At 33.3% G+C, this 27,815-nt stretch overlaps 1 protein-coding gene across 2 annotated transcripts in view; it reads right to left on the minus strand.

Moving 5' to 3' along the window:
* The window catches only part of LOC100875645 (uncharacterized), a 66,238-nt gene that overhangs the window by 21,298 nt on the left and 17,125 nt on the right, over positions 1–27,815 (minus strand). Inside the window, exon 1 of one of the 2 annotated variants that reach the window (XM_076539931.1) lies at positions 1,477–2,175. The exons of the other annotated variant lie outside the window; for it this stretch is intronic. Coding sequence (XP_076396046.1) covers positions 1,477–1,507 — 31 coding nt within the window. The 5' untranslated portion in view covers positions 1,508–2,175. Of the gene's footprint in view, positions 1–1,476; positions 2,176–27,815 lie in introns of those variants that run through there. 2 annotated transcript variants of the gene reach the window in all.

Here is a 27,815-nt window from a genome sequence, read left to right on the forward strand (position 1 = left end):
TAATTAAAAAGTGGAATGTCTCATCCCTCTTGATTGTTACATATTACATAAAAATGATAAATTATCTCTTTTACTACATTTTACTATCTAATACTTATACATATATCTAATTATATGTATAGATACACAAGTACAAACTCCCTGCAGCATATTGTTATAAATTATAGCAAAAACTCGTTACTTTTAACTTTCAAGAAAATCTTCTAAATTATTTTATATTGAAGAATATGTTGTAGGTTATGTTAGGTCAAAGAGCACGTTATAGGTTATGTTATGTTAAACATTACGTTGTAGGTTAAGCTAGGTTGAGTTCTATCGTTCTTCCAGAAGTACATCTGGGATTATTCCATCTTAATCCTTTAATCGTCCAACTACGGAGGCCGGGTCATTCGTGACTCAGTCCTATGAAATGTGTGCCAGAATGCTTCGACTAAAACTGAAGGGTCATTCTACTTCCATAGCTGAAGAATTAAACTATTTATACAAAAATTTTTCCCTGAATGAAATCAATATTTTCCAATATTTCTCTACTGAATTATTTTCAACTGTTCTAAAAATTCTATATTTATAAATTTAAAAATATTGATAGATTAAAAGTTTGTAAATCTGAACTGTTGAAGTTTTTATATTTTTAGATTTCTAACTACTGAAATTTTTAAATTAAAAATTTTTGAGGTTGACTGACATATTGGGAATATTTGAAAAATTCATATTTTTGTAATCCTAGGTTTATAAATTCGTAAATTTATATTTGCAAATTGCCAAAGTTAGAATCTTGTAAAATTTGATATTTCTATATTTCCATACTTGTATATTTCTATATTTCAATATTTTTATACTTTTCTATATATTTCTATATTCCATATTCTCCTATTTGTATATTTGTATACTCTTGTGTTTTCATATTTCTGCCCCTACATCATCAAATTTTCAAATATCTAAATTTCTCAATTTTTAACTCCTCAATTTGTCAAATTTCCAAATTACTAAATCTGAAATCCTCCTCTCACACATTGCACAACAGTAAACCCAATATTAAATGTCTCAAATTTTGTAAATATAAAAATTTACTAATTCAAAGTATCCATATCAACATTTCCAATTTCCTAACTTTGACATCTAATTTCAAACCAGTAAGCTAATCCTCTACTTTAATCCTCTATACAAAATTTAATTTCCTAAAACAACAAATCAACTTGCATTCTATAAATTACAAATGAAACATCCCCTAATCACAGTCCCCACACGGAGAGTTCTCTCTCCAAACCCTCAGACCACTCTCCTGAATCGTGAGCTCTCCATCACCATCCACATCCTCCAAACCTCCCCAAACACCGAATCACCTCCCTTACAAAGCCACTCTCCGAATCGCGAACTCTCCATCAACTTGGTCCACATCCTCCAAACCTCCCCAAACACCAATCATCTCCCTTACAAAGCCTAAATCACAAAATGTCATCAGGTAACGAAATTTACCTGTCACGGGAAACTTGCTTTCTGGCAACATGAACGCTCTCTGCTTGCTCCGTATTCCCGTAAAACCTTCAGGACACCCTTCAACTCGCCTCCCTCACTCGCGCTACAAGTCGTGAAACACACTCGCAAATCTCGGAACTGTTCGCGTATCACGCGACTGCTGCCACTTGTTGTCTCGTGCAACGTATGTCACTCGTATGGACCGGAAAAGCGTTGGAAAACGACGAGGCAGCAGAATGGAGAGGGTGGTCGACGGAAGGTGGACGGAGGGCACGTGTTCGCGGAACGAGGAGAAGGAAGAACGCGAAGAAAGAGGGGATGCTGAAGAGAGAAAGAAGGAGCGTGTTGCGGTCCGTTTTGAGGCAGTTTTGGCACTGTTACCAGCACGGACGAGCAACCCCGAAGAGAGCGCCTCCACCTCCGCCACGAAGAAGACGAAGACGACGACAGCGACGGTGGCGAACAAGATGAACAGAGCTGCCCCTTAGAGGGAGAAGAGCGAGCGGAGGCGAGGGCGTATATTCTTGATTTGGGCGGATGGAAATCTGAGATTGCTCCATATCGGGCTGTGCGCCGTGACCGAGGAGGTGCGCTGTAATAGCAGACGTCTCAACCTCCTCTTCGCCCGATTTTCCGTCTGCTGAGTTCCTTGCGATGAGTCGCTCTTTTTGACGCTCTGGGGACACCCTGCGCTAATTGCGCTCATTCAGGATGGATACTTTTAGTAGCATTTTTGAGGAACTTTGTGGAGACTGTGATGTTTTAGACAGTTCTCTATTGTTTTAGTTGACGTTTCTATTAAAATTATATTGGCTAAGATGTTTTTACTGGGGCTAGTCGAAATTTTCTGGGAAAACTGTGTTGTTTTAGATGATGTTTTTATACTGTTTTAGGCAAAGTTTCTAACAAGGCTAGTCGAAATTTTGGAGCAAACTGTATTATTATAGAAGATGTTTTTCTACTATTTTAGTCGAATTTTTGTGTCAAAATTATATTGTTGGCTAAGGTGTTTTTACTGAAGCTAGTCGAAATTTTTAGGAAGACTGTATTCTTTTATTAGATGATGCCTTTGTTTAGGCAAAGTGTCTAACAAAACTAATCCAAATTTTAGGTGAAATCTGTATAATTATAGACGATGATTCTCTACTGTTTTGGTTGAAATTTCTATGAAAATTATATTATTGGCTAAGATATTTTTTTGCCAAAACTAGTTAAAATTTCTAGGACAACTGTATAGTTTTAGGTGAAGCTTTTGTATCGTTTTAGGCAAAATTTCTAACAAGACTAATGCAAATTTTGGGTGACAATTGTATTATTATAGACGATGTTCCTCCACTATTTTAGTGGAAGTTTGTACTGAAATTATATTATTTTTGAAGAAGATGTTTCTACCAAAACTAGTCAAAGTTTCTTGATATGGGAGAATGGAAATCTGAGATTGCTCCATATTGGGCTGTGCGCCGTGACCGAGGAGGTGCACTATAATAGCAGACGTTTCAACCTCCTCTTCGACACGTTTGAACGATTTTCTGACTACAGATTTCGATGAGTCTTTCAGTTCTTTCGAGATTTTAGAATAGTCTACGTTAGTGGTGGAACTAACATTTTTGACGAAGATATTTGTACTGAAACTAGTCAAAATTTATACCACAATAATATTATTTTTAATGAAGGTATTTGTAACAAAACCAATAACAGTATCAAAACCTTATTAGTTTTGATGAAAACATATCTAACGAAGCTGGTGAACGTTTCATACCTGATTTTACATTCTTAAAGTATAATAAGTAATGTTATTAGGAATTTTATTATGAAATATAAAGTGATATATTACTAATATGTAAAGTAAAATATTATTAGATGTCATAATGAGATAATACTAACCTTCACAACAGAATGTTGACAAGTTACTAAAATGTGAAATAAAATATTATTAAATGCAATATACTTTTACTAACATTCATAACAAAGTATTACTAACATGTCACAAAAACAGAAAATAAAATATTGTTAAATTTTGAATAATATTAAATATTATTTGTCACAATAAAATAATACTAACCTTCATAACAGAATGTTAACATATTACTAAAATATAAAATAAAATATTATTAAATGTAATAAGATATTACTAACGTTTGTAACAAAGTATTACTAACATGTCACAAAAACAGAAAATAAAATATTATTAAATTTTGAATAATATTAAATATTATTTGTCACAATAAAATATTACCAACCTTCATAACAGAATGTTAACATGTTACTAAAATGAAAAATAAAATATTAAATATTACCAACAACATTCATAACAAAACATTATCAACATTTTCTTAAGCTTATTAATTTTCAATTTTAAACAAGTAATTTACATTTAACCTTGCTATTTTTCAACACCAAAAAATTTGCACCTCATGTTCGCAATTTTTCACATCAAAACGTGATTCACATTCGCCGCCTATAAAATCGTAAAACCTAAAGCCCGCGAATGCAAAACGAGTATTCAAACGAAAACGAAAGAGTTACGTTAAAGTTACACAATATCAGGAGAACAAGAAATTTGAAGTGGTCGTTGAAATACGTTGGAACATGTATCGCAGCGAAGAAGCAAATCCACAAATACCGAGAAACATTGTAACACTTTTTTGGCTTGGTTGTAAAATCTCGGCAGTGAGATGCCGGATAAATTAGAGCGAAAAATCGACCATGTTGAGAGTTGCCAACAAATCAGCCATGCTGAGCGTCACCGTGACACACGGTTTTGCCTATGTGGGGTAGATGTGTTTACGAAATGAACGGGAATCGAAAATAGTAGCCCCGAAAACTCGAATATATCTGGAAACCTTATACCATTACTGCCTATAAAACCGAAATAACACCGAGCGAAAATAATATATGATTCTTCGCTCAGCGTTCACCAGTTGTTCTGCTTCGTTTGGAATAATTAATTGTTTCGAGGCTTTTTGAAGATTTCTTAGAAATCGAACTGGATATAGTTTTTATCGATAGTTAGATACACGTCAAATTCGAACTATATTTAGTTTTATGTGTTTGGAAATGGTTAGGACGTCCATTTTTGTAGGACTTCATTTTCTTTGTGAACGTGACGCATAATGGCGTATAAACGTGACAATACAAAGGTTCTGTTTTTTAAAATGAAATTGCATATCGACTTCTTGGAGTATTAAGTAATGTTTAAAAATCAATATTTCTTTGGTTTCATCTTTGATGTAGAAAGTACCTTAAATATACAGGGCATCTCACAAGTAATGCACCTTCTAATTTGCAGAAAGGGATTATATAGTTCAAATAATTCTGAACAATTTTCTCCTTTGTAAAAATAAGATTTGAAGCTCCATTTTTGAAGTATCAACAAAAAGCACCGTGCCAATGAGACGCACGAAATGATATGTATTTTCGATACATATAGTCAGTACGTTTGTAAATATTGATTATAACCTGCATCTACGTAGGATTAGGTATTAATACCGCACAGATTTCAATGATCTTAAGATACGTCATAAAGATCAGTGACCCAAGCAATTTTATATACAGGGTGTCTTGATGCTTCAACACACAAGAGGAAATGTGAAGTACTTAGCTTTTGACTTTGGTAGTATAACCATTATTAGATTCTGAAGAAATTACTGAACGTAAACACTCGACTAGAATGTAAGAAAAATACACTTTATTTAATTACACGTTCAAAATGTATGCTGCCTTCCATCACGTAATATTCCTACGTTTCACATTTCTTCTACTTCACATTTCCACTCCTGTAAATCGAGTAATATCTTATTAAAAATGTCATGTAATACATGTTTTGAATTCGTCTCAATGTCCTCTAATGCTATGAATAAAAAAAATGTTCCTATTTAAAAAGCCTGAGGTGACCTTGACTTTGCCCAAGAGAACAAACTGTTTTCAAATTTGCTTTACTAATATCTATTGTGCACTTCATACCCTGCATTGTACTAAACTTTTTTTCGTAAGGTGGCTGCAAGTGGGAGAAAAATCGTGAGTAGCGTTACAGGTAACACCCTGTGTACAAGTTTTAAAATTGTTTATGGTTTATGTTCTTTTAGTTAGTAAACAATAAAAATTCCTCTCTCATTTTGTAATTAAATTCAATAAACTCAAGATTCTTTCCCATACAATTCAGTTTATTGTATTAAGTAGGTACTAAATGACGCACGTGGTGCGTGGTCGGTTTTGAATACATTAAAACTTACAATTAGAGTCATATAATCGTGGAAATTGTGTCTTTGAATGCGTGGAATCTATTATGCAAATGAGTATACCAACATCGTGGGAAACGGTAATCAGAAACGAACCTGCTACTGTATCTAATAAGAGATTGCAGTATCGATTAGGTGATATAGGTTATCGATAGATTATTTTTTTCTTTTTTTATTTTCTCTTAAAGTTGATATTCGAAAACGGCTGCCACCCACACTATTCGAATAACGAGCGTAGGAGAATGCGACTTGTTGCTGATATTCTAATGTGATCGGCGTTGTAAGAAATTGTGAATGAAGTTTTGTGTACGCTCTCCACGACTGTGATTAATGTATGAAACTTTACCTGTGATTCTTGAATGAAGATATTGTGAAAATGTATGTGGAATAACGGGAATGTGAGTATATGTGCGTGGTGTACATTAAAAACGCACATTTTTAAAAATTAACTAATTTGAAAATTTTTTATTTTTTAAATTGAGTGAATGATTAGGTGTGAAAATAGAAAATATTATGTCTAAATTTTTAAATTGTTGAATTTTCATATTTTCAAATTTCCAAATCATTGAACATTACAAATTTTCAAACTCTCAAATTTTCGTAGTTTCAAATTCTCAAATTTCCAATTCCTAGTTAACCCAAATTCCATAATTACTCAAATTCCAAAATTTCAAAATTTCAAAATTCCCAATGCCCCAAATTCCAATAATTTCTAATTCACTAAATTGTCAAACTTCAAATTCCCTAACTTACTAATTCCCTGATTCCCTAATTCCCTAATCCTCTAATTCCCTTATTCTCTAATTCCCTAATCCTCTAATTCACTAATTCCCTAATTCCCTAATTCCCTAATTCCCTAATTTCCTAATTCCATAATCCCCTAATTCCCTTATTCTCTAATTCCTTAATTTCATAGTTTCTTAATTCCCTAATCCCCTAATGCCCTAATCCCCTAATTTCCCAATTCCCTAATTCCCTAATCCCCTAATTCCCCAATCCCCTAATTTTCCAATTCCCTATTTTCCCAATTTCCCAATTTCCCAATTCCCTAATCCCCTAATTCCCTAATCCCCTAATTCCCTAATCCCCTAATCCCCTAATTTCCCAATTCCCTAATTCCCTAATTCCTTAATTCCCTAATTCCCTAATCCCCTAATTCCCTAATTCCTCAAATTTCCAACCCCAAATTTCCCGAATCCCTAAATCCTTAAAATTCTGAAAATTTATAGCGGTCCTAATTCGATGCCCAGAGATTGTCGACCTCCTCAGGCGCCAATAGGTAGACTACCGTAATCAGTGATCCCGATCGAAGCTACTGTCGATAGATAAACGCGAAACCGCTGAAACGACGATACGTGGAGAGATAAGGCGACTTTGTTCGATATGGCGGAGGCGTACATTATATCCCGTATAGGTTATGCCAGCCCGCCTACTTGTTCGACGTGTCCCAATACCTGGCAGCGATATGTCAACAGCTACTTTCCACTTCGTGTCCTGGCACCAGCTTTTATCGCCGACTACTCTCGGCTATGGCGACAGCCACGCAGCCTAAGTACAACAAGCTGACAAGCTGCCATTTTAACGTACGATTACGCTTTTTAATGTCTGCTGGAGCGGGAAAGGGCAAATCATTGTCGCGCGATCGATCTTGTTCGATAAGTAGATTTTACCATTTAATCGGCGAATTAACGTACTCGTCTTTAATCGGGGGTTTATCGATGTTGAGGGATGATGTTGTTATCTACTGATGAGGTTGTGTGGAAAACTGGGTATTTTAGGAAAATTAGGAAAGTGAAGTTTTGTATTTAGGAATGTTTTGGGGTATGTAATTTTGTGATTTGGAAAATTTGAGAATGTGAAGGTTTGGTAATTTGGAAAATTTAAGAATATGAAGGTTTTGTAATTTGAGAGATTCAAGTGACTTGAAAAATATAAAAATTTTTTAACTTGAAAACATAGTGATTTAACAAAGGTAAGAATTTGGAAATATATGGATTCAAAGCTTCTTAAAAGAATTGAAAGGTTGAAATTTGCAAAGTGAAAAAATCTTGAAATCAAAGACTCGTTGCAACGTAGAAAATTTCAGAATGAGGAATCCACAAAGCTTCAGAATTTGAAAATGAACTCAAAAATTTAAAAACTGAAAGTAATAAATATACAACTACTAAGTAAAAGTAATTAAAAAAATTGTTAAGTTTGTACATTCATAAAACCTCCCAAATTAAATAATCCACGCTAATTCTCATCCAAGCAACCTACAAACAAATCCACATATTCTCTCAATACTATGCACATCCTTAAATAACCTAAAAATCCTTAAACCATCGACCAATTACCGGTAATACATCGTCGATCGCAACCCGTCTGAAAATTCATGTACACTCATCGAAAACCCGCACATAATGAATCGATTTTATTTAAATGGCTAGTAAATTGCATGCAAATTTCTCAGCTCATCAGTAGAATGTCTCCGCGATGGTTGTATCATCTTCTGGACAGCTTTTTTCGTGGAACAAATTAATTATTATGGTCCACAGGAGGATTAAGTATCATGGGAGGTGTTATACGACGCTATAACCCATCGTAATTTTTCTTGGTTCCTTATTCTCTTTATGTTAACACTTCCATGTGCAGGCAGGTGTTAACGCTTTACGATCCAATCCAATTTACGGGTCGAATCCAACTTAATTGGAAGTGATGCGACGAGCATTATACCGGGCCTTCTATGGAAATAAGAATATTGTGTCGCTGGGAATTGTAATTTATTGTGAGAACGTTTATTTTCGTGTTACTTTTATCCTTTTAAAAAATGCCGTGTACGTGGTCGCTTAAGTTATTCAAGAGAAGTGTCGTTTAATAAATTAGATCTTGATGGATATCAGAGGTTTTGTGGGATAATTACTGGAAACGGTTTTTAAATACATTTATTCAATTTGGTAAGGTTCTCTTTTTCTTTAATAAATGAGGTACTTGATTTTAGAGGTTATTAAACGAAGATGAGTATCAAATTTCATTTGGTACAAAATAGACTGGTTTTGATAACATAGTTTTAGTAAAACGGTTTTGGTGACATTGTATATAATTTTGAGTGTATTATAGAACATGATTTTCGTGGACATTTTAGATAATTACGGAATCATCATACTTTCGAAATTTTAATTTTTATTGTATTATAGTACATGATTTTCGTGGACATTTTAGATGATTTTGAAATCATCATACTTTCGAAATTTTAATTTTTATTGTATTATAGTACATGATTTTCGTGGACATTTTAGATAATTATGGAATCATCATACTTTCGAAATTTTAATTTTTATTGTATTATAGTACATGATTTTCGTGGACATTTTAGATGATTTTGTAATCATCATATTTTTGAAATTTCAATATATAAATTGGTACATTTCAAAAAATTTCAATACACAAGTTCTAAAATTTCCAAAATTTTAAAAACAAAATTACTATGTTTTCAAAAATTCAACATTTTAAATTGCTACATTTGAAAAATTATAATATTAAGATATTTCTAATATTATTACTCTACAATCAATTTTATCATCAATGAAAACATGGTAATTTTGATAATGAAATTTTGTACACATAGTAAGATAGGCATTAAAATTGTTGATATATAATAATGTAAATAAAAAAATATTTCTAATATTTTACAAAAAATTTCAATATCAAAAGTACTATATTTCGATTCGTAATAAAAGTGATCGTAGAATAATAATTTGCATATGAACCGAAATCTAAGAAACCGATCGTAGACCATCAATTTCCTTGCACAAAGAATGAACTAGAAATTATAATTTCCATAGCGTGAATAACACGTCGTATTTTCTCCGCGTCGTACAAGGCTCATTATACAAGAAGCAAAAAATCGAATATCATGCATCTAGCTAGTATATTATGGTTAGGTACGGCATACAACGCAGCGACACAGTAAATTATTACCGGTACAAGAGAATATTTCTTCGTTTTGACACAGGAAACAGATGCCGATTTCCATCAAAAGAGAATACAGCTTTCACTTTGCGACGCGATTTTTCTACTTTCTTCCACGGTTTATTTATCTCTGTTCATTCGTGTAACACATAACGTTTGCAACATGCAACACGTTGCGATTTTTCACGCGGGAACAACGGGATTTCGGGGAATTCGATGAGTCAGAAATGAAAACAATGGTGTGTAACGTTTGAAGGTGAGTTTGGTTCGATGAATGGTCATTTTTTAGGATAAGAGAGATTTGATGTTTTGATTAGAGAAATTAAATTGTAGGAAAGGAGATTTGATGTGTATTGGAAGACAAAATTTTGTATGTGGTCCGAGGAAATATTTGGGGTTGAAAATTTAGATGTAGAAAAATTTGAAAATTTGAAGACTGAGGGAGAATTTGAAGAAATTTGGAGGTTAAGGATTTTACAGATTAAGAAATTTGGAAATTAGATTTATAAATTGAAGAAATTTGGAGATTTTGGAATTTGGAGAAGTTTAAGATTTAAGATGTCTGGAAATTAGAGGTTTTATCATTTAAAAAATTTAAAAATTGGAAGATTTTAAAATTTAACAAAAGCTTGGAAATTTGGAAATTTTGGAATTTGGAGAAGTTTGAGATTTAAGAAGCTTGGAGATTAAAGATTATATCATTTAAAAAATTTTAAAATTAGAAGATTTTTAAATTCAACAACAGTTTAGAAAATAGATTTTGGAATTTAAGAAATTTAGAAATTAGCTGATTTCAAAATCTAAGAAATTAAAAAATTAAGGTATGATAAGCTTGAAAATTCTAAAATATAATCCAAATTTCAGATTTCCTCAAATTTCCAAACTTAAAAATATAACAATTCAAAAGTACAAAAATTTGAAAATTACAAAATCAAACTACCTATCAGGAACAAAAGAATCTTGAAAAACAGTAGACACTAAAATTCGCTTGCACTTTTCGTGACCCATTAACAAAATTTCTAAATCCGCCTCAGGACTACCAAAGAGTAGAAAACGAGTGTTTCCCGTACACAGACGATGCTTTACAGTTAGGCCAATTGGATCGCCCACACACGGTAGAAATCTGTGAAAGGAATATCGAGTCACAACTACCAATACCGTTAAATTGCTCGTAGCTTTTCCTGCGAGAAACTATTCAAGGCGTACCGCTTTTAATTTGGCAATGACGCAACTCGAACACGTTCTGATATGTACTTCGTGTAGGCGTTTTCTATTACGCGTGTTAAACTAACACCATGTTTGGCGATCACTATCACCTTAACACGTCGACTAGCACCATGAAAATAATCGTGTATATCAACGGACACGTTATAATTACAATTGATCGTTTTAATTTTAATTCGCTCAGTGCAGTGAAAGTTGTGGTCAGTCGCTTTTAATACAAATTACAGTAATTTTATATTTTTATATGAATTATACGTGTATGTACATTCTGATTGTTATTATTCTTTCATTCTTTATTATTCTTTTTTATGAACCTTTTAAAAATAATGTATTGCTTCGGTATGTAGAAGAAAAAGTAGATTGAGGAACTGTTTCAAGTATACAATTAAAAAAAGAAAATTTGGTTTTGAAAAGACGAGATTTATTCACTTTCTTATATGAAAATGCTTGCATTAAATACTTGAAATTGTGTGAAGTAAAGATAACATGATATTGTGAAAATGTATGATAAGATTTGTTAAAACTGAAAATACTAAGGAGTTTTCACTTGCTTCAGTATGACAGTCTATGTGTTAATAATTATTACTGTCAACAACTGTCAATAATTTCTAAAATATTGCACTTGAGGACATATTCCCTCAAAAAGCTAGAAGAACAAATATAGATTGATATATAATATAACAAGTTATTATAAAAATGACTGTTTTGAAAAGACATTCTTACTTAACCGATAATGAGATCATTTAGGTAGCTCACATCAGACAACTAAAAAAGCAATTTTCGTCCTTAATAATTACAACTAGGAACAATCAATAATTTCTAAAATATTGCACTTGAGAACACATTCATAAAGCTAAAAGAACCAATATACTAGCCTATAAAAAAAGCTAAATAAAAATGACAGTTTTGAAAGGACCACATAAAGACCACATAAAGAAGCAATTTTCGTCACTAATAATTATAACTACCAACGATCAATAATTTCTAAAATATAGCACTTGAGAACACATTTATAAAGCTAGAAGAACCACTACACTACCCTATAAAAAAGCTAAATAAAAATGACAGTTTTGAAAGGACCACATTCTTGCTCGATAATGAGATCATTTAGGCAGCTCACATCAGACAACTAAAGAAGCAATTTTCGTCACTAATAATTACAACTACCAACGATCAATAATTTCTAAAATATTGCACTTGAGAATACATTCATAAAGCTAGAAGAACCACTACACTACCCTATAAAAAAGCTAAATAAAAATGACAGTTTTGAAAGGACCACATTCTTGCTCGATAATGAGATCATTTAGGTAGCTTACATCAGCCAACTAGTAAAGCAATTTTATTTCGTCATGATTTCAATTTTAATCGAAGCTTATTATACCATCAGCGAAAGAAACAGTCCTCGAAGCGGTGTTTTCGCATAAGAGAGCAGCGGTGGTAACGATCTCCCTGAAAGAAGCCAGGCAAAAAGCGTCCCGACGAACGAAGGTGGCGCATATACCGGTCGGTGTCACTTGCACAAGTCACCGTCAGGAACTTTGATTGGACGATCGAGAAACGCCGGTTGTAAAAGTTTTCCTGGCTGGTATGTCCGAATGTAAATATCGAGCGAGCGGATAAAGGAGAACGAGAAGAGGGAGACAGAAAGGGAGAGATCGAAGCAAAATGGTCCGCTATTATTTCGAACGTTGCAATCTGTCTTCTGGATGCATGGGCAATAGTGGCCGCCAGGTAAAACCCGTGGATCGCGATTGGCAGCTCACTCGATGTGGAAATTCTCCCACCCTTGTTCTCCATGCCCACCTTCCTTGGGTTCCTCTCGATCGTGTCCCTGCCATTCTAAAGAGGCGAACGATCGTTGGCAGATACTGCGAACCCTCCTTCCGATCGCCATACTCGCTAATTCCAGAAAATATGGCTGTGGATGCTACAAGAGTTTGCATCGAGACACGTGCGCAAAGTTGACAATTTCGATATCTAAATTATTCTGGTATTTACATTACTACGTTCACAAAGTTTCTACATATAAACTACCTCATTTACAAAGTTTTAATTTCTAAATTACCACACTTAAAATTTTAGTACCGATTATAATACTTGTTCAAGGAACTTGAGCATCAGGTTAACTTCATACTTAACCTTAATAATAAAACTGGAGTACTAAGTTTGATACTTAATCATAAAACTTCGTTGTAAAACTTAATACTTAATTATAAAACTCAATCATAAAAGAGAGGTATTAAACTTAATACTTGATCACCGAACTTAAAGAACTTAAATATTAAATTCACTTAAAAAAGAATTATGTAAATAAATACTATGACTATAAGAATCATGTAAATAAATACTATAACTATAAGAATTATGTAAATACTTAAATATTTTCTCATGTAACAACTATATTAAACGTAATAAAAATCAATGGCGTTATACTGAGGCAGCCATTAATTGCGCGGCAAATTTGAATTGCAATGTAGCGTCTGCCCGGAATGGTAAGCGTTTCTCAGACAATTCATAAAGTACGACTGTAATACAACAACCTTAATGTCCGTAGCGATGCCGAGACGAAAAACACCATGTCTCGTGGTCGAAGCATAACGAGTTTTCCACGGAATTCATTGGAAAGACGCGTAACGAGGCGATTAAGAAAACGCTCGTCTCGTAAACGCGCATTGTTTCGCGCAAAAAACAGCCACACGAAGATCGTACGGGCGTTTTACAGCGAACCGCGCGCTAGATTTTATATTTAGGAAGCCACCGTGTAACTCTAGAACTACTGAATTAGGTTAGAACGAAAATACTGGCACCCACGCACGCCATTTTCGCGTCCCTACGCGTTGTTGGCATTTCTTTGTCGCTAAATTCTTGCAATTTCTTTTCCGATACATCTTGGAATACTTGATGCTTGAGAATGATCGTTATTGGTAGAAATTGAGACTGGTTATTTTAAAAGAAAACATTGTGTTATACATTAGAAATTTAATTATGATATTAAAAGAATTTATCTAACATATGCTTCAACTAACCTGTATGTGGATGCCATTTTAATATGACGAAATAAATGAAATTAAATTAAATTAAATTAAATTAAATAGAAATAAATAAATGTTACAAAAGAACACACTGACAGCAACAAAACAACAAAAATAAACAACTACCTGCTTTCCTCGAAATTATTTCACTTCGAATCATATTTCTCCACTATTTTCACTAGAAAAATCTAGTAGGACTTTATGTTGCAGTTAGACCATATGTAGACCACTTTCTCTATATCAGAATGATTTCATTGCTCTCAAAATTGATTTCTGCAACTGACGCACCAAACTGTTTCCGCTTCTGAGTATATTTCAGCCTTTTTTTTAGAATCACGTGTGTATTTTTTAGAATCACGTAACAATCTCTGCGTTTTTCTTAAAATATACAGAAGCCGCAAAGGTGATCTTTAAAAAACACAAAAATGTTCGGGTAATGGATATCGTTTGAGAAAACGTTTTTCGTAAACGATTATACGTAATAATAGGTGAAAGATTATGTTTTGAGAATATCAATAATCATTTGCATGCATCAAGGCTAAATTTAAAGATTTAGGGAGAAAATATATATTTGATTATTTTTAGGATATGTTACTGTACTAATATTGATATTGTTATTAGATAATTAATTAATTATTAGAGTGTTACCAGAGAATTAAAAATTTGTAATTTGCAAATTTGAAAATTTAGAATCTTGAAAATTAATAAGTTTGAACAATGAAAAATTTCTAAATTCAATTATTTGGACAATTAAGAGATTTGAAAATTAAAAAATCTGAACAAGTGGGAAGTTGAAAAATTACAAAATTTGAACAATGCAGAAACATGAAAAGTTAAGTTAACAACTTAGAACAGTAAAAACTTCTGTTTCATACATTCCATCTGCCAAAACAAAGACCAAGAAAAACAATCACTTCTAAGCAAAATATTTAAAAAAAGAACCAACCACATTTGACAAAAATTCCAAATACTCAACTGCAGTCATAAACAATTATTTTACATATCGAATTCCGAGTCCCTCAAGTACCATTACAAAACGTCTTACCACCTAAACACAAGAAATCGATTTGATTTATGCCGCATTCAGCACGACCGCGAAAAAACTGAAAATCGACGTGCATCTCCATAAAAGGCGTTCACGAAATACTTTGAAGCCGCTACGAATATAAAACTATCTTCGCCGAGGTAATTACACGGCGATCTCTGCATTGATAAGCAAATGAGATCGGTGGGACGAGTTCTCTTAATTAAAAATGATGGAGCGAAGTTTTCGAGACAGGTCCCGAGATAAATATGTGTACGTGCCAATGGCATCGATCACTGACGATCGTAAATGGCCATCTCGTTGGCTGTATCTCATTATTCTCGATCCGTAACAAGGTTTTACCTATGCAAACTGTTGCTCCATGTTAAAAGAAAGGCCGCAATTAGAAGTGGGCTAAGGGGGACTACCGTGCCATTAATCAAACCCAAACAGGAACGATTTAAGATGCAGCTACAATTACGAGCACAAGTGAGTTAATCGTATACATTTTTTTTTTTTTAGAAAATTATTTATATTCGTAATCGGTTAGAGAGGTTTGATCAATGATTTATTCGATAGATTAATATCTTATTTTTTGGTGGTAGTCAGTAGTTAATAAATAGTGGAGCGTTGATATTTATACATTTATAGGAAGCAAGTAATTGAAGCAGCAAATTAATTATGATGGAATTTGAGATTTGAGGAAACTGGAATTAGGGAATTTAAAAGTATAGGGAATTTGAGGTTTAGGCAATTTGGGATTTGAGGAATTTAGGGTTTAGGTAATTTGGGAATTTGAGAATTTGGGGAATTTGGAATTTGGGGAATTTGGGATTTGGGGAATTTGGTATTTGGGGAATTTGAGATCTAGGGAATTTGGATTCTGGCGAATTTGGGATTTGGGGAAGTTGGGGTTTGGAGAATTTGGGATTTAGGGAATTTGGAATTTGGGGAATTTGAAATTTGGGAAATTTGGAATTTGGGGAATTTGGAATTTGGGGAATTCGGAATTTGAGGAAATCGGAATTTGGGGAATTTGGAATTTGGGGAATTTGGAATTTGGGGAATTCGGAATTTGAGGAAATCGGAATTTGGGGAATTTGGAATTTGGGGAATTTGGAATTTAGGGAATTCGGAATTTGAGGAAATCGGAATTTGGGGAATTTGGAATTTGGGGAATTCGGAATCTAGGGAATTTGGAAATTGGAAGGATTTGGAATTTGGGAAATTAGGAATCTGAGGAATTTTGGATCTAGGGAATTAGGAATCTGAAGGATTTAGAATCTAGGGAATTTGGAAACTAGGGAATTTGGAATTTTGACAATGTGAAATTTTGGGGATTTGGAATTTGAGGAATTTGGAATCTAGGAAATTTGTGATTTGGGAAATTTGGGATCTGAGAGTAGAATGTGGAGAATTTAAGCAACTAGAAAAATTTGAAAGATTGAGCAATTAAAAATTTGAGGACCATAAAATGAATAAATCTCATTATTTAGTCGCAAAAATTTATATAAAAATTTGATAACCAATTGCAAAATTGGGAATATAAGGTTTTATACATTTAGATATTTGTACTATTGTCGAACTTCAAAACAGAATCTCAACAATCAAAATTAACTACAGTTACCTCATACTTCACAATCATCAATCTCTACATTCGACCATCTAAAATTATACTTCCTATAATTTCTAGCTATACCATCAATGTTCCTAAAAAACATCTCGATCCTTCCATTCCCGTGTTCTTTCTCGCGCGATCCATTATTTCACCGTAACCTTGCGTCGGAACAGGAATTTCGTTTTATATTACGAGCCTACTGAACACTGACTAATGAGACGTCGTAACAAGTTCGCCCACCCGTGGCCAATTCGTCCTCGTCGTCGATCGTTCTACATCGTCTGAACGCTGAGCATTGTTTCGGCACGAAATGTCGAAAAGACAGGCCCCGATTGCGTAAAGATGTTTTCTTTTTTCGTAGAAACCGTGGCCCGAGGTGACGAAATCGTTCCTTCTCTCACGCCAATCTGCTAAACTCGCCTATTCTATTTACAGGACGACCACACCTGTCTCGAATGTATTTTCAGTTTTTGACGTAGCTTGTCTATGATCACGTAGACCGGACAGTTCTACTTCTTAGCATTGATAAATCAATTTCTACTGATTCTAGAAAAATCGTTAATCTATGGAAATTATCTCTTTAACTGAGCGGACTGGTGCGTGATACGCTTTGGGATTAAAAATATACATATGTAAAATGTGATTGTGTGTACCACATTGATTGTGCTGATTTTATGAAAATCATAAGGTATTATACTGTGATGGTATGATCTCTTACTATATCGCCGTTTTCAATAACAAAATTTCAATAAGTAGAACTATTAAATATAAACGAAATTTGATATTAGATAGATACAGTGCATATCAATTCTGATATGCTATAGAGGAAAGACCTTTTGTTATATCGCCGTTTTCAATAACAAAATTTCATTAAGAAAAACTATTAACCATAAATCAAGTATGAAAATATTTGTTACATGATAGATATAATGCATACTAATTCTGAAATGTTATAATTATAGAACCTTTTGATATATCGCCGTTTTCAATACCAAAATTTCAATAGGGAAATTTGCTAAATATATATTAAATATGAGAATACATAGTATATGATAGATGCAGTGCAAATTAATTCTGAAATGCTACTGTGGTAAGTCCTCTCACTATATTGCCGTTTTCAATGACGTAATTTCAATAAGTAAAACTACTTAATGTGAATTGAATATGAATATATTTAGTATGTAATCAATAAAGTGCATATCAATTCTGGTATGCTATAGTGGTAAGACCTTTTATTATATCGCCGTTTTCAATAACAAAATTTCATTAAGAGAAACTATTAACCATAAATCAAGTATGAAAATATTTGTTACATGATAGATACAATGCATACTAATTCTGAAATGTTATAATTATAGAACCTTTTGATATATCGCCGTTTTCAATACCAAAATTTCAATAGGGAAATTTGCTAAATATATATTAAATATGAGAATACATAGTATATGATAGATGCAGTGCAAATTAATTCTGAAATGCTACTGTGGTAAGTCCTCTCACTATATTGCCGTTTTTAATAACATAATTTCAACAAGTAAAACTACTAAATTTAAATCAAATATGAATATATCTGGTATCTAACGAATAGAGTGCATATAAATTCTGGTATGCTATAGTAGTACCTTTTGCTATATCGCCGTTTTCAATAACAAAATGTCAATAAGAAAAAACTACTAAATACAAATTAAAACTGAAAATATTTGTTACGTGATAGATGCAGTACATGCTAATACTGAGATGCGATGATGACCAAACCTTTCGCTATATCGCCATTTTCAATAAGGAAACTACCAACATTATACAATAGCGAAAACGGTAAGTTTCAAAATAGTGACCAAAAGGAAAAGAATCAAAGTATTTACTTGCAAATTATTATATCACAAACGAAAAAATTTAGAAAGCCGCAATTTTATGATGCATGAAAATAATTTTTACGAAATAAGTTCTATTGTACAATCATTTTTAAAACAACTCGTATAAATTTCTACTGTTACGTAGTTACTCCCGCAGCGATTAACAACCATTTATTGACCCTGCTGTTACTCCCACATGGCTTTCAACTATTCCAAGATGACACGCGATGATTAACGGCACGGCTGGCTTTATTTAATAACGCTCTACGTAGAAAAGCTGCACAACAGATGGAAGATATCGAGTAGTTGTGGCCATTTAGAATCCGGATATTCCACAGATAGTCATGGCCAGGTTGCATCGTTTCTACGATGTTCTCCCAAAACCAGATACTTGCCAAGTAACGCGAGGTGTACATTCGGGGCAACGTTAGAATTCCTTTGGATAAAGACTTCCAAGCAAACTCGACCATTATTGAATTCCTAAATTTGTATACACCTATACAAATTTCTGTATGTTCAAATTTTGGAATTTTGTCAAATTTTTCCAATTTCTTAATTTTCTAATTCTTGAATTCTTTGAATATGCATATTCTTAGAGTACTTCATCTTGATATCCCTAGATTTTCAAATTCTTAGACTTCTATATATCCAAATTCTCAAATTATCCATAAAAAAAATCCCTACATCCCTGTTTTCAAAAACGATAGTCCAGAATCTGGAAATATCAAAATTTCAGGATTTCAACAGTCCTAGGACCAAATGTCCCTAGATCTATAAATTACACTCATAAATTACAATATCCATGTCAATGTCCCTAGATTGTAATAACTTTAGATCCCAATATCCCTAGAGCCCAATACCCCTAAGTCCCAATATCCCTAGATCCCAATCTCCTTAGATCTCGATTTCTCTACATTCCAATTTCTCTAAATTCCAATCTCTCTAGATTCCAATCTCTCTAGATTCCAATCTCTCTAGATCCCAATCTCTATAGATTCCAATCTCCCTAGATCCCAATCTCTCTAGATTCCAATCTCCCTAGATCCCAATCTCTATAGATTCCAATCTCCCTGAATCTCAATCTCTCTGGATTCCAATCTCTCTAGATCCCAATCTCTCTAGATTCCAATCTCCCTAGATCCCAATCTCTATAGATTCCAATCTCCCTGAATCCCAATCTCTCTAGATTCCAATCTCTCTAGATTCCAATCTCTCTAGATTCCAATCTCTCTAGATTCCAATCTCTCTAGATTCCCATCTCCCTAGATCCCAATCTTTCTAGATTCCAATCTCTCTGAATCCCAATCTCTCTAGATTCCAATCTCTCTAGATTCCAATCTCCCTAGATCCCAATCTTTCTAGATTCCAATCTCCCTAGATCCCAATCTCTATAGATCCCAATATCCCTAAGCCCCAATATTCCTAGGTTCCAATATCTCTAGGTGCCAATATCCCTAGGTCCTAATATTTTTAAATTCCAATACACCTAGATTCAAATATTCCTAGATCCCAATATCCCTACGTCCTAATATTCCTAGATCCAAACATCCCTAGATCCCAATATCCCTAGATCTCAATATCCCTAGATCCAAACATCTCTAGGTCCTAATACTTCTACGTCCCCAAATTCCGAGGTCCTCCAATGCCAACTCATCTCAAAATTGTCAAATCCTCAAAACTTCCTAAAAATCAATTGGCAAAAAAGTCAAATCTCCCCTTACTTATCGCATTTACCCTAAGGAAGTATAAATAAGGAATTTTCCCAGATTTGCACTTGGCTGTACGCAATCCAATATACAAGTATCCCGTTTGAATCATTGCGAGACGAATCTTATCAGAGTTTGCTCGACATCTGTGTATCCCGTGTTCGCATTTCATTTTATCTTCCATTTTCTTTTTAACTGTCATCTTAGAGTATCAGAAACTTTCTCCTGTCCGACGTTTACGAATTTCGTGAGACCGTTTGTTTGTCAATCCGGTACAGTATCTTCTTGTACAATCTATTTATTAATTAAGACGCACATTCGTGTCAAAATACGAAACACCCTTAATGTGCCACGTAAAGCGACGCCGGTGTGAAATTTCTTCGACGGTTTTGACGTTGTTTACTTCTGACTGTCGATAAGCGCTTGAATGATCGATGGAGTTCAATAAAAAATTTGCAATATTTAATGTATCGTGTTTGTGCATACTGAATTTTGCAAATTTTTAGATTTGGTGATATGAGAATTTGAAAATTTGGGAGTGGAACGTGGAAGCTAGAAAATTTTGAAGATTGAAGGAATTTGAAAACTTGAAAAGTTGGAAGTTAAAATTTAGAAGTTTGAAAGAATGTAAAAATTCAAAATTTTGTACACTTTCATATTTCCAAATTTTATTTGGGGAATTTAGGATTTGGAGATTTGGGATTTGGGGAATTTGGGATTTGGGGAATTTGGGATTTGGGGAATTTGGGATTTGGGGAATTTGGGATTTGGGGAATTTGGGATTTGGGGAATTTGGAATTTGGGGAATCTGGGATTTGGGGAATTTGGGATTTGGGGAATTTGGGATTTGGGGAATTTGGGATTTAGGGAATTTGGAATTTGGGGAATTTGGGATTTGGGGAATTTGAGATTTGGGGAATTTGGGATTTGGGGAATTTGGAATTTGGGCAATTTGGGATTTAGGGAACTTGGGATTTGGGGAATTTGGAATTTGGGGAATTTGGGATTTGGGGAATTTGGGATTTGGAGAATTTGGGTTCTGGGAAATTTGGGATTTGGGGAATTTGGGATTTGGGAAATTAGAAATTTGGGGAATTTGGAATTTGAGGAAATCGGAATTTGGGGAATTTGGAATTTGGGGAATTCGGAATCTGAGGAATTTTGGATCTAGGGAATTAGGAATCTGGAGGATTTAGAATCTAGGAAATTTGGAAACTAGGGAATTTGGAATTTGGGGAATTTGGGAATTTGAAATTTGCGAAATTTGGAAATTGGGGGATTTGGAATCTAGGGAATTTGGAAGATTTCTCAGTTTTCTGAAATTTCTCAAATCTCTCAAGTCTCTAAAATCTCTCAAGTTTCCCAGACATACAAAATTCTAAAACTTCTCAAATTTCTCAAACAAAATTCCCAACTTACAAATTCCCATACAAGTCTCCATATTCTCACATTCAAAAGTATCAAATAACTATTCAAACTCTCCTCCCAAAATCCACAAACCCCTCCCCCATTCCTGTCGACCCTACCAATTTACCCTAACAACAAGTTCTACACGATTCTTCATCCCGAGCACTCAACCGATTTCTCGTTTCTTCAGATTACGGTTTCGATACGTTCGACGCGTTCCAACCGAACAGTTCGAAGTTTCCAAAGAAGAGACCCGTCCGATACTTAAAGTCCGATATATAACAAACTTCTTTTCCGATGGAAACACGCGTCGGTCGATCGCGAAAGAAACCAGGAATGTTTACGAGGTTCAGCAACGCCGGTGTACGTCTCTTCTAGGAATGTACGAGAGCGATTTTCCCGTGGACGATCTTATTTGTAGAGCTGGCTATTATCTTCGAAAAACGCGGCTGAATAATGTCCCGATGGTTGACGGTGTGCTGTTGGCTGCTGGAATACGATGTTTGATGAATGAAGCCGAAGAAGCAACCAGACGAACGGGCTCTGGCTGACTTCCTCTCAATGGGACGAGTCTGTCGCTCGTTCTTTTTTAAAGCTCCATCCCGCGTCGTTAGCCTCTGATAATTCGTTCGCTCGTTTTCTCCATATATGGCTGGCCAACGAATCGAGTCACCCAGTATTTTTATTCTTCTCTTTGCCATCACCTCGATGCCTTCGCTGCCCCTTTTTTCTTTCGTCGCGTACGAAAAGTCGGACCGACACACGATACTGTCCGCCGTAATTTGAGACTTTGGGAAATTACTGTTTGAGGTGCTTTAAGGTTATTTTGAAATTTTTTGGGGTTGCGTTATTTTGATGTAATTTTCGGGCGGGTTAATTGGTAGTTGATACGTGGTTAGGTCTTAGAGTGTGAGCAGGAGAGAATTATGAGATCAGGGAATTTGTAAATGTGGAATTTGAGGGGTTGGGAGTTTGAGAATCTGGGAATGGAAATTTTTGATAATTTGAGAAATCTAAAAATCTTGAGAACTTTTGGAATTGTTGGAATTTATAGATATTTGAGAGGTTTAAGAAGTTTGAGTATTTTGATAATTTTGAGAAATTTGAGAATTTTTAGAAGCTTGAGAAATTTAAGAAATTTGATAATTTTCCCAATTTTTATAATTTTGAAACATTTGAGTAATTTGAGAGGTTTAAGAAATTTGAGTATTGTGAGAAGTTAGAGAAGTTTGAGAATATCGATTAGATTGAGAAATTTGAGAATTTTTAGAAGCTTGAGAAATTTAAGAAATTTGATAATTCTGATAATTTTCCCAATTTTTATTATTTTGAAAAATTTGAGTAATTTGAGAGGTTTAAGAAATTTGAGTATTGTGAAAAGTTAGAGAAGTTTGAGAATATCGATTAGATTGAGAAATTTGAGAATTTTTATAATTTTGGGAATTTTAATGAATTTAAGAAATTTGAGAAGTTTGAATATTTTGACAGTTTTAAGAAATTTAAGAAATTTGAGAAGTTTGAATATGTTGACAGTTTTAAGAAATTTGAGAATTTTTAGATGTTTGAGAAGTTGAGTATCTTGAGAAATTGGGGAAATTTGTTTAATTTGAAAGATTTGAATATTTTATCAATTTTAAGAAGTTTGAGTACTTTGAAAAGTTACAGTAGCATGAGAGGATTGTTTAATTCGAAAATTTGAGTATTTTAAAAATTTTAAGAAGTTTGAGAAACTTGACAAGTTTAATAATTTTGAAAAATTTCATTAATTGCAGAACTGAGAATTTTTAGAAATTTATTTTTGAGAAGTTCAAGAAGCTTGAGAAGTTTGAGAAATTTAAGTATTTTGACAATTTTGAAAAATCTGAGAAATTATATAATTTTTAAGTGTTTAAGAAGTTTGTAAAATTTAAAATATTCTATAATTTTGAAAAATTTGAGTAATTTAAGAAAATCCAGAATTTTTATGATTGAGAGAAGTTTGAGAAACTTAAGAAGTTTAATAATTTTTAAATATTTGAGTGGTTCGAAAAGTTGAAAGATTTTGAGAAATTTACTAAATTTGAGAAACTTAAGAAGCTTGAGAAGTTTGAGAAATTTGAGTATTTTGATAATTTTTAGAAATTTGAGTAATTTAAAAGTTCCAGAATTTTGACAATTTTAAAAAGTTTAATAAATTTGAGAAGTTTGAGCAATTTGAGAAACTTGAGCAGTTTGAAAAATTTAAGAAACTTGAGCAGTTTGAGAAATTTGCAAAATGTGAGAATTTGAAAGCTATCAACTCCTGCTAAAAGCAACAACCAGTCCATCATTTTGATGGATTCGGTTGTTCAAATGTTAAACATATTCCCGACGGAGACTTTACGAGACACTCGGACTTTACCGTTTGAACGGCTCTATCGCATGAACGATCATGAATCGTAGATCGTCCCGAGTTTCCAATAACCTAACCACTCGAACTCGAACCATCGAATCGTCTGTAATTCCACCCACGTGCATGGTTTGTCCCATGGTCCATTCATCAAACCGCGCGAGTACTTAAGTTTCGCTCGTAACCGAGGAAAGATAGACGCGTTTCAGTCCCCACGTGGAAACGAACTTATATGAATACGTACGCGAAGGCTGCACATAAGCAGCCCTTATTCCTTATAAGACAAGGCTTCCTCTACCAGTCGTTCCGTCGAGAAAGAAAGGTCGAGATAGCAGCTCGATATAAAACGATCCAACCCAGCATTCATTTATTCCCTTTCGAACACTCTACATATAGGGTGTTCATAGATTTATTATCCACCGTTTTTTTTTGCTTTGTGAAAACGACAAAAAATTAAAAAATAAATGGAAGGAGGAAGTTCTGATATACTTTTGTGAAATCATGAGGAGATATAAGGTTTAAGGTGAGATTTGAAGATGAGATGAGATTCAAGGTTTTGAAAATTTGAATATTTGTAAATATGATATAATTGAATAGGAATATGGAATTTAAGAAAGGAAATTTGAGAAATATGTGACATTTGTTGACATTTGAAAAATTTAAGAAATTCAAGAAATTTAAGAAGTTCAAGAAATTTAAGAAATTTAAGAAATTTAAGAAATTTAAGAAATTTAAGAAATTTAAGAAATTTAAGAAATTTAAGAAATTCAAGAAATTTAAGAAATTTAAGAAATTTAAAAAATTTAAGAAATTCAAGAAATTTAAGAAATGTAAGAAATTTAAGAAATTCAAGAAATTTAAGAAATTTAAAAAATTTGAGAACATTTACAACTTTGAACAATTTGAGTGATCTGAGAAATTCGTAAAATTTAAGAAATTTAAATAAAGAAATTTTTAATAACATACAAAATAAATCCGTATAAAAATTTAAGTATAAGCCATACACGATGGCAGTCAGCGTTTGTACTGTCTACAAAGTTGCATTATTCTTTTTCATTGGAATTTTCGAGTAGCGAAACTTCCCTTGTAAGTTATTCAGAGATAATCCGTTTTATACGTAAGCGATAAATATCAGTGGTTAAAGTGTCCAATCTGATTTTGCAAACAATTGAACGAAACGCTCGAAAAGAATCACTCTGTAGGTGCATGTAGAGGAACGCACACAAGCTTATCTTTAGCGTCACAAGGCACAAAGATTTTATCTGACCGCATGATCGAGCCTTGATTTACGGCTCCCTACCTTTCGATTGTCACTGCTGAAGAACTCCGTTTGTCACGCGGCTATTTCCATGGGGAAGATACTGGTAACAGACAGTGATTCGTGACAGAGGTCGCACCACCATCGATCCCTCGAGTTTCAGAAGTGAATTTTAATTGTATGTATCGTATGTGACGATTTATTGGATTAAGAGATTGTGGTTCATGGACGTTGTCAAATAGGAATCGAATAAAAAATTACAAACTTTCCTAATTTCCCCAGTTTTCAAAATTTTCGAAATTAACTAATTTTCCTAATTTTCCTCATCTTCATAATTTTTATAATTTGTGAAAGTTTCCTCATTTTCGTAGTTTTCATAATTTTCATAATTTCCTTCATTTCATTAATTTTCTCAATTTTCCACATTTCTCTAATTTTCCCAATTGTCCTAATTTCCTTCATTTTTCTAGTTTTCCCATTTTTCCTAATTTTTCCAATTTTCCTAATTTCCATAATTTTCTTAATTTTTCCAATTTTCCTAATTTCCATAATTTTCTTAATTTACCCAATTTTCCTCATTTCCCCAGTTTTCGAAATTTATCCAAATTTACCCATTTTTATAATTTTCATAATCTGTGTAACTTTCCTAATTTTCATAGTTTCCGTAATACTTATAATTTCCTTGATTTCTTTAATTTTCCATTATTTCCCCAATTTTCCAAATTTCATAAATTTTCCCAATTGTCCTAACTTCTTTAATTTCCTTAATTTTCCCAGTTTTCTTCATTTTCCTCATTTTCATAGTTTTCATAATTTTTCCAGTTTTCCTATTTTTCTTAATTTTCCTCATTTTCCTAAGTTCTCCCATTTTCCTCATTTTCATAATTTTCATAATTTTCATAATTTTCCTAGTATTCCTAATTTTCCAATTTTTCTAATTTCCCTAATCTACACTCTTAAAAATTTCAACTGTCAACATTGTCAAATTGCCAATTTTTTAAATTCCCATCCCAAATTTTCCAATCCCAAAAATTTACAAATTTTGTGAAATGCACAAATTCCCACATATCCGAACTACCCAATTAACTTTCCAAACATCCAACCTTCATAATCAATAAATAACCGTATCCGGCCATATAACAAGAACCCGTCGCACTCATAATCCAAACACCAACATCCGCAAGTTCCAGTCTATAGAAAACAAAACATAATAGTCTAAGAACACCGGTGTGCTCGAAATCGTAAAGCAATTTCACCAGAAAGTCGATAGCTCTATCGATGGTGTCAATTACTCGGTTTATATGCTCAATAAAATCGTCTTTTGATCGTTCTATAAAACAGTCCAATAAATTGCTTCGCTTGTAAAGCAGCACGATTCGAACGATGATAACCGAGCGGCGAAATAGTTTCGTTTCTCACGGTGCTCGTTTTATCTGTAACGCACTCGATTTACGCTTAATTGCGCTTCGGGAATGAAGCGTCTAATTTGCATGCGTCTCGATACCCGTGTGCATACAGCTATAGATGCTGGACCGAGTAGAAAGTGATAATTTATGGTGATTGACTGTTCGTGCGTGGACTTCCATAACATCGGGCTTCAACTAAGCACAGGAAAGTTATTAGTTTGCTAAGAATTTCTCTTTCGGCTCGTTCTACGTTGATGTACGATCGCTGGTCTAATGTTTTGGTTTATTCGTTCGAGAGAAAGCTGCGAAAACGAGTGCATATTTTCTTCTGCTGGTGCATAAAGACATGTCGATCGAAAAAATGTTAGAATAAGCAATTTCATTTCGATTATGATCGATTAATTAATTATTTGCTGAATATCTAATCCTCTACTTGATAAATGATTGGATTACTGGCCGCTTGATAACTGTGCACCGAATAGTTAGCCGTCACATAAATGTCTATCAGATAACTGTCTGCCAACAGACAAACAATTGACACAATATTTAAATAAATATTTACATAAACACAATATATAATATTGCAACAAACATTTAAAATATAATATAGTAATATATAGTACTATACGTACTATAGTGTATTACTGTATAGTAATATATTATATTTGCACTACATTTATATAAATGTCGTTTTAAATGTTGTATATTACGTTTGTGTAAATATTTGCTTAAATATTATAACAACTGTCTATCTGTTCATAAACAGTTATCTGACAGACATTTTTGTGACGGATAATTATTTGATGCACAGTTATCCAGTGGCCGGTAATCTGACAGACATTTATCAAGTAGTGGGTTAGATAGCATTCAGCAAATGATTGAGTAGTAATCGGTTATCAAGATACCAGTTATCTAACATTTATCAAGTAGAGGAGTAGATATCATTCAGAAAATGATTAGGTAGCAATCATTTACATAAGCGATAGAGACCGAAGTTTAATAAATCGTTCAAGGCAAATCAATCATATTGTATCATTTGATTCACAAATATTTTTCTGTGTTTCTTTATGCTGATGTATGAGTTATAACTTCTGAATTAAATTATGATAAATTAATGGATATGAATAAGTCACCTTTTCTAAGATTTATGACTAGTTTTTATTTGTGAGCAATGTGTAATTTTTAATAATAGTTCGAAGTATTTGTAGTGAAATGGGATGAAGTTTTGTTGCATTATCAAGTCCGAACAAT

This window comes from Megachile rotundata, chromosome 2, assembly GCF_050947335.1.
Source record: "Megachile rotundata isolate GNS110a chromosome 2, iyMegRotu1, whole genome shotgun sequence".
In the NCBI taxonomy this organism is placed as follows: domain Eukaryota; kingdom Metazoa; phylum Arthropoda; class Insecta; order Hymenoptera; family Megachilidae; genus Megachile; species Megachile rotundata.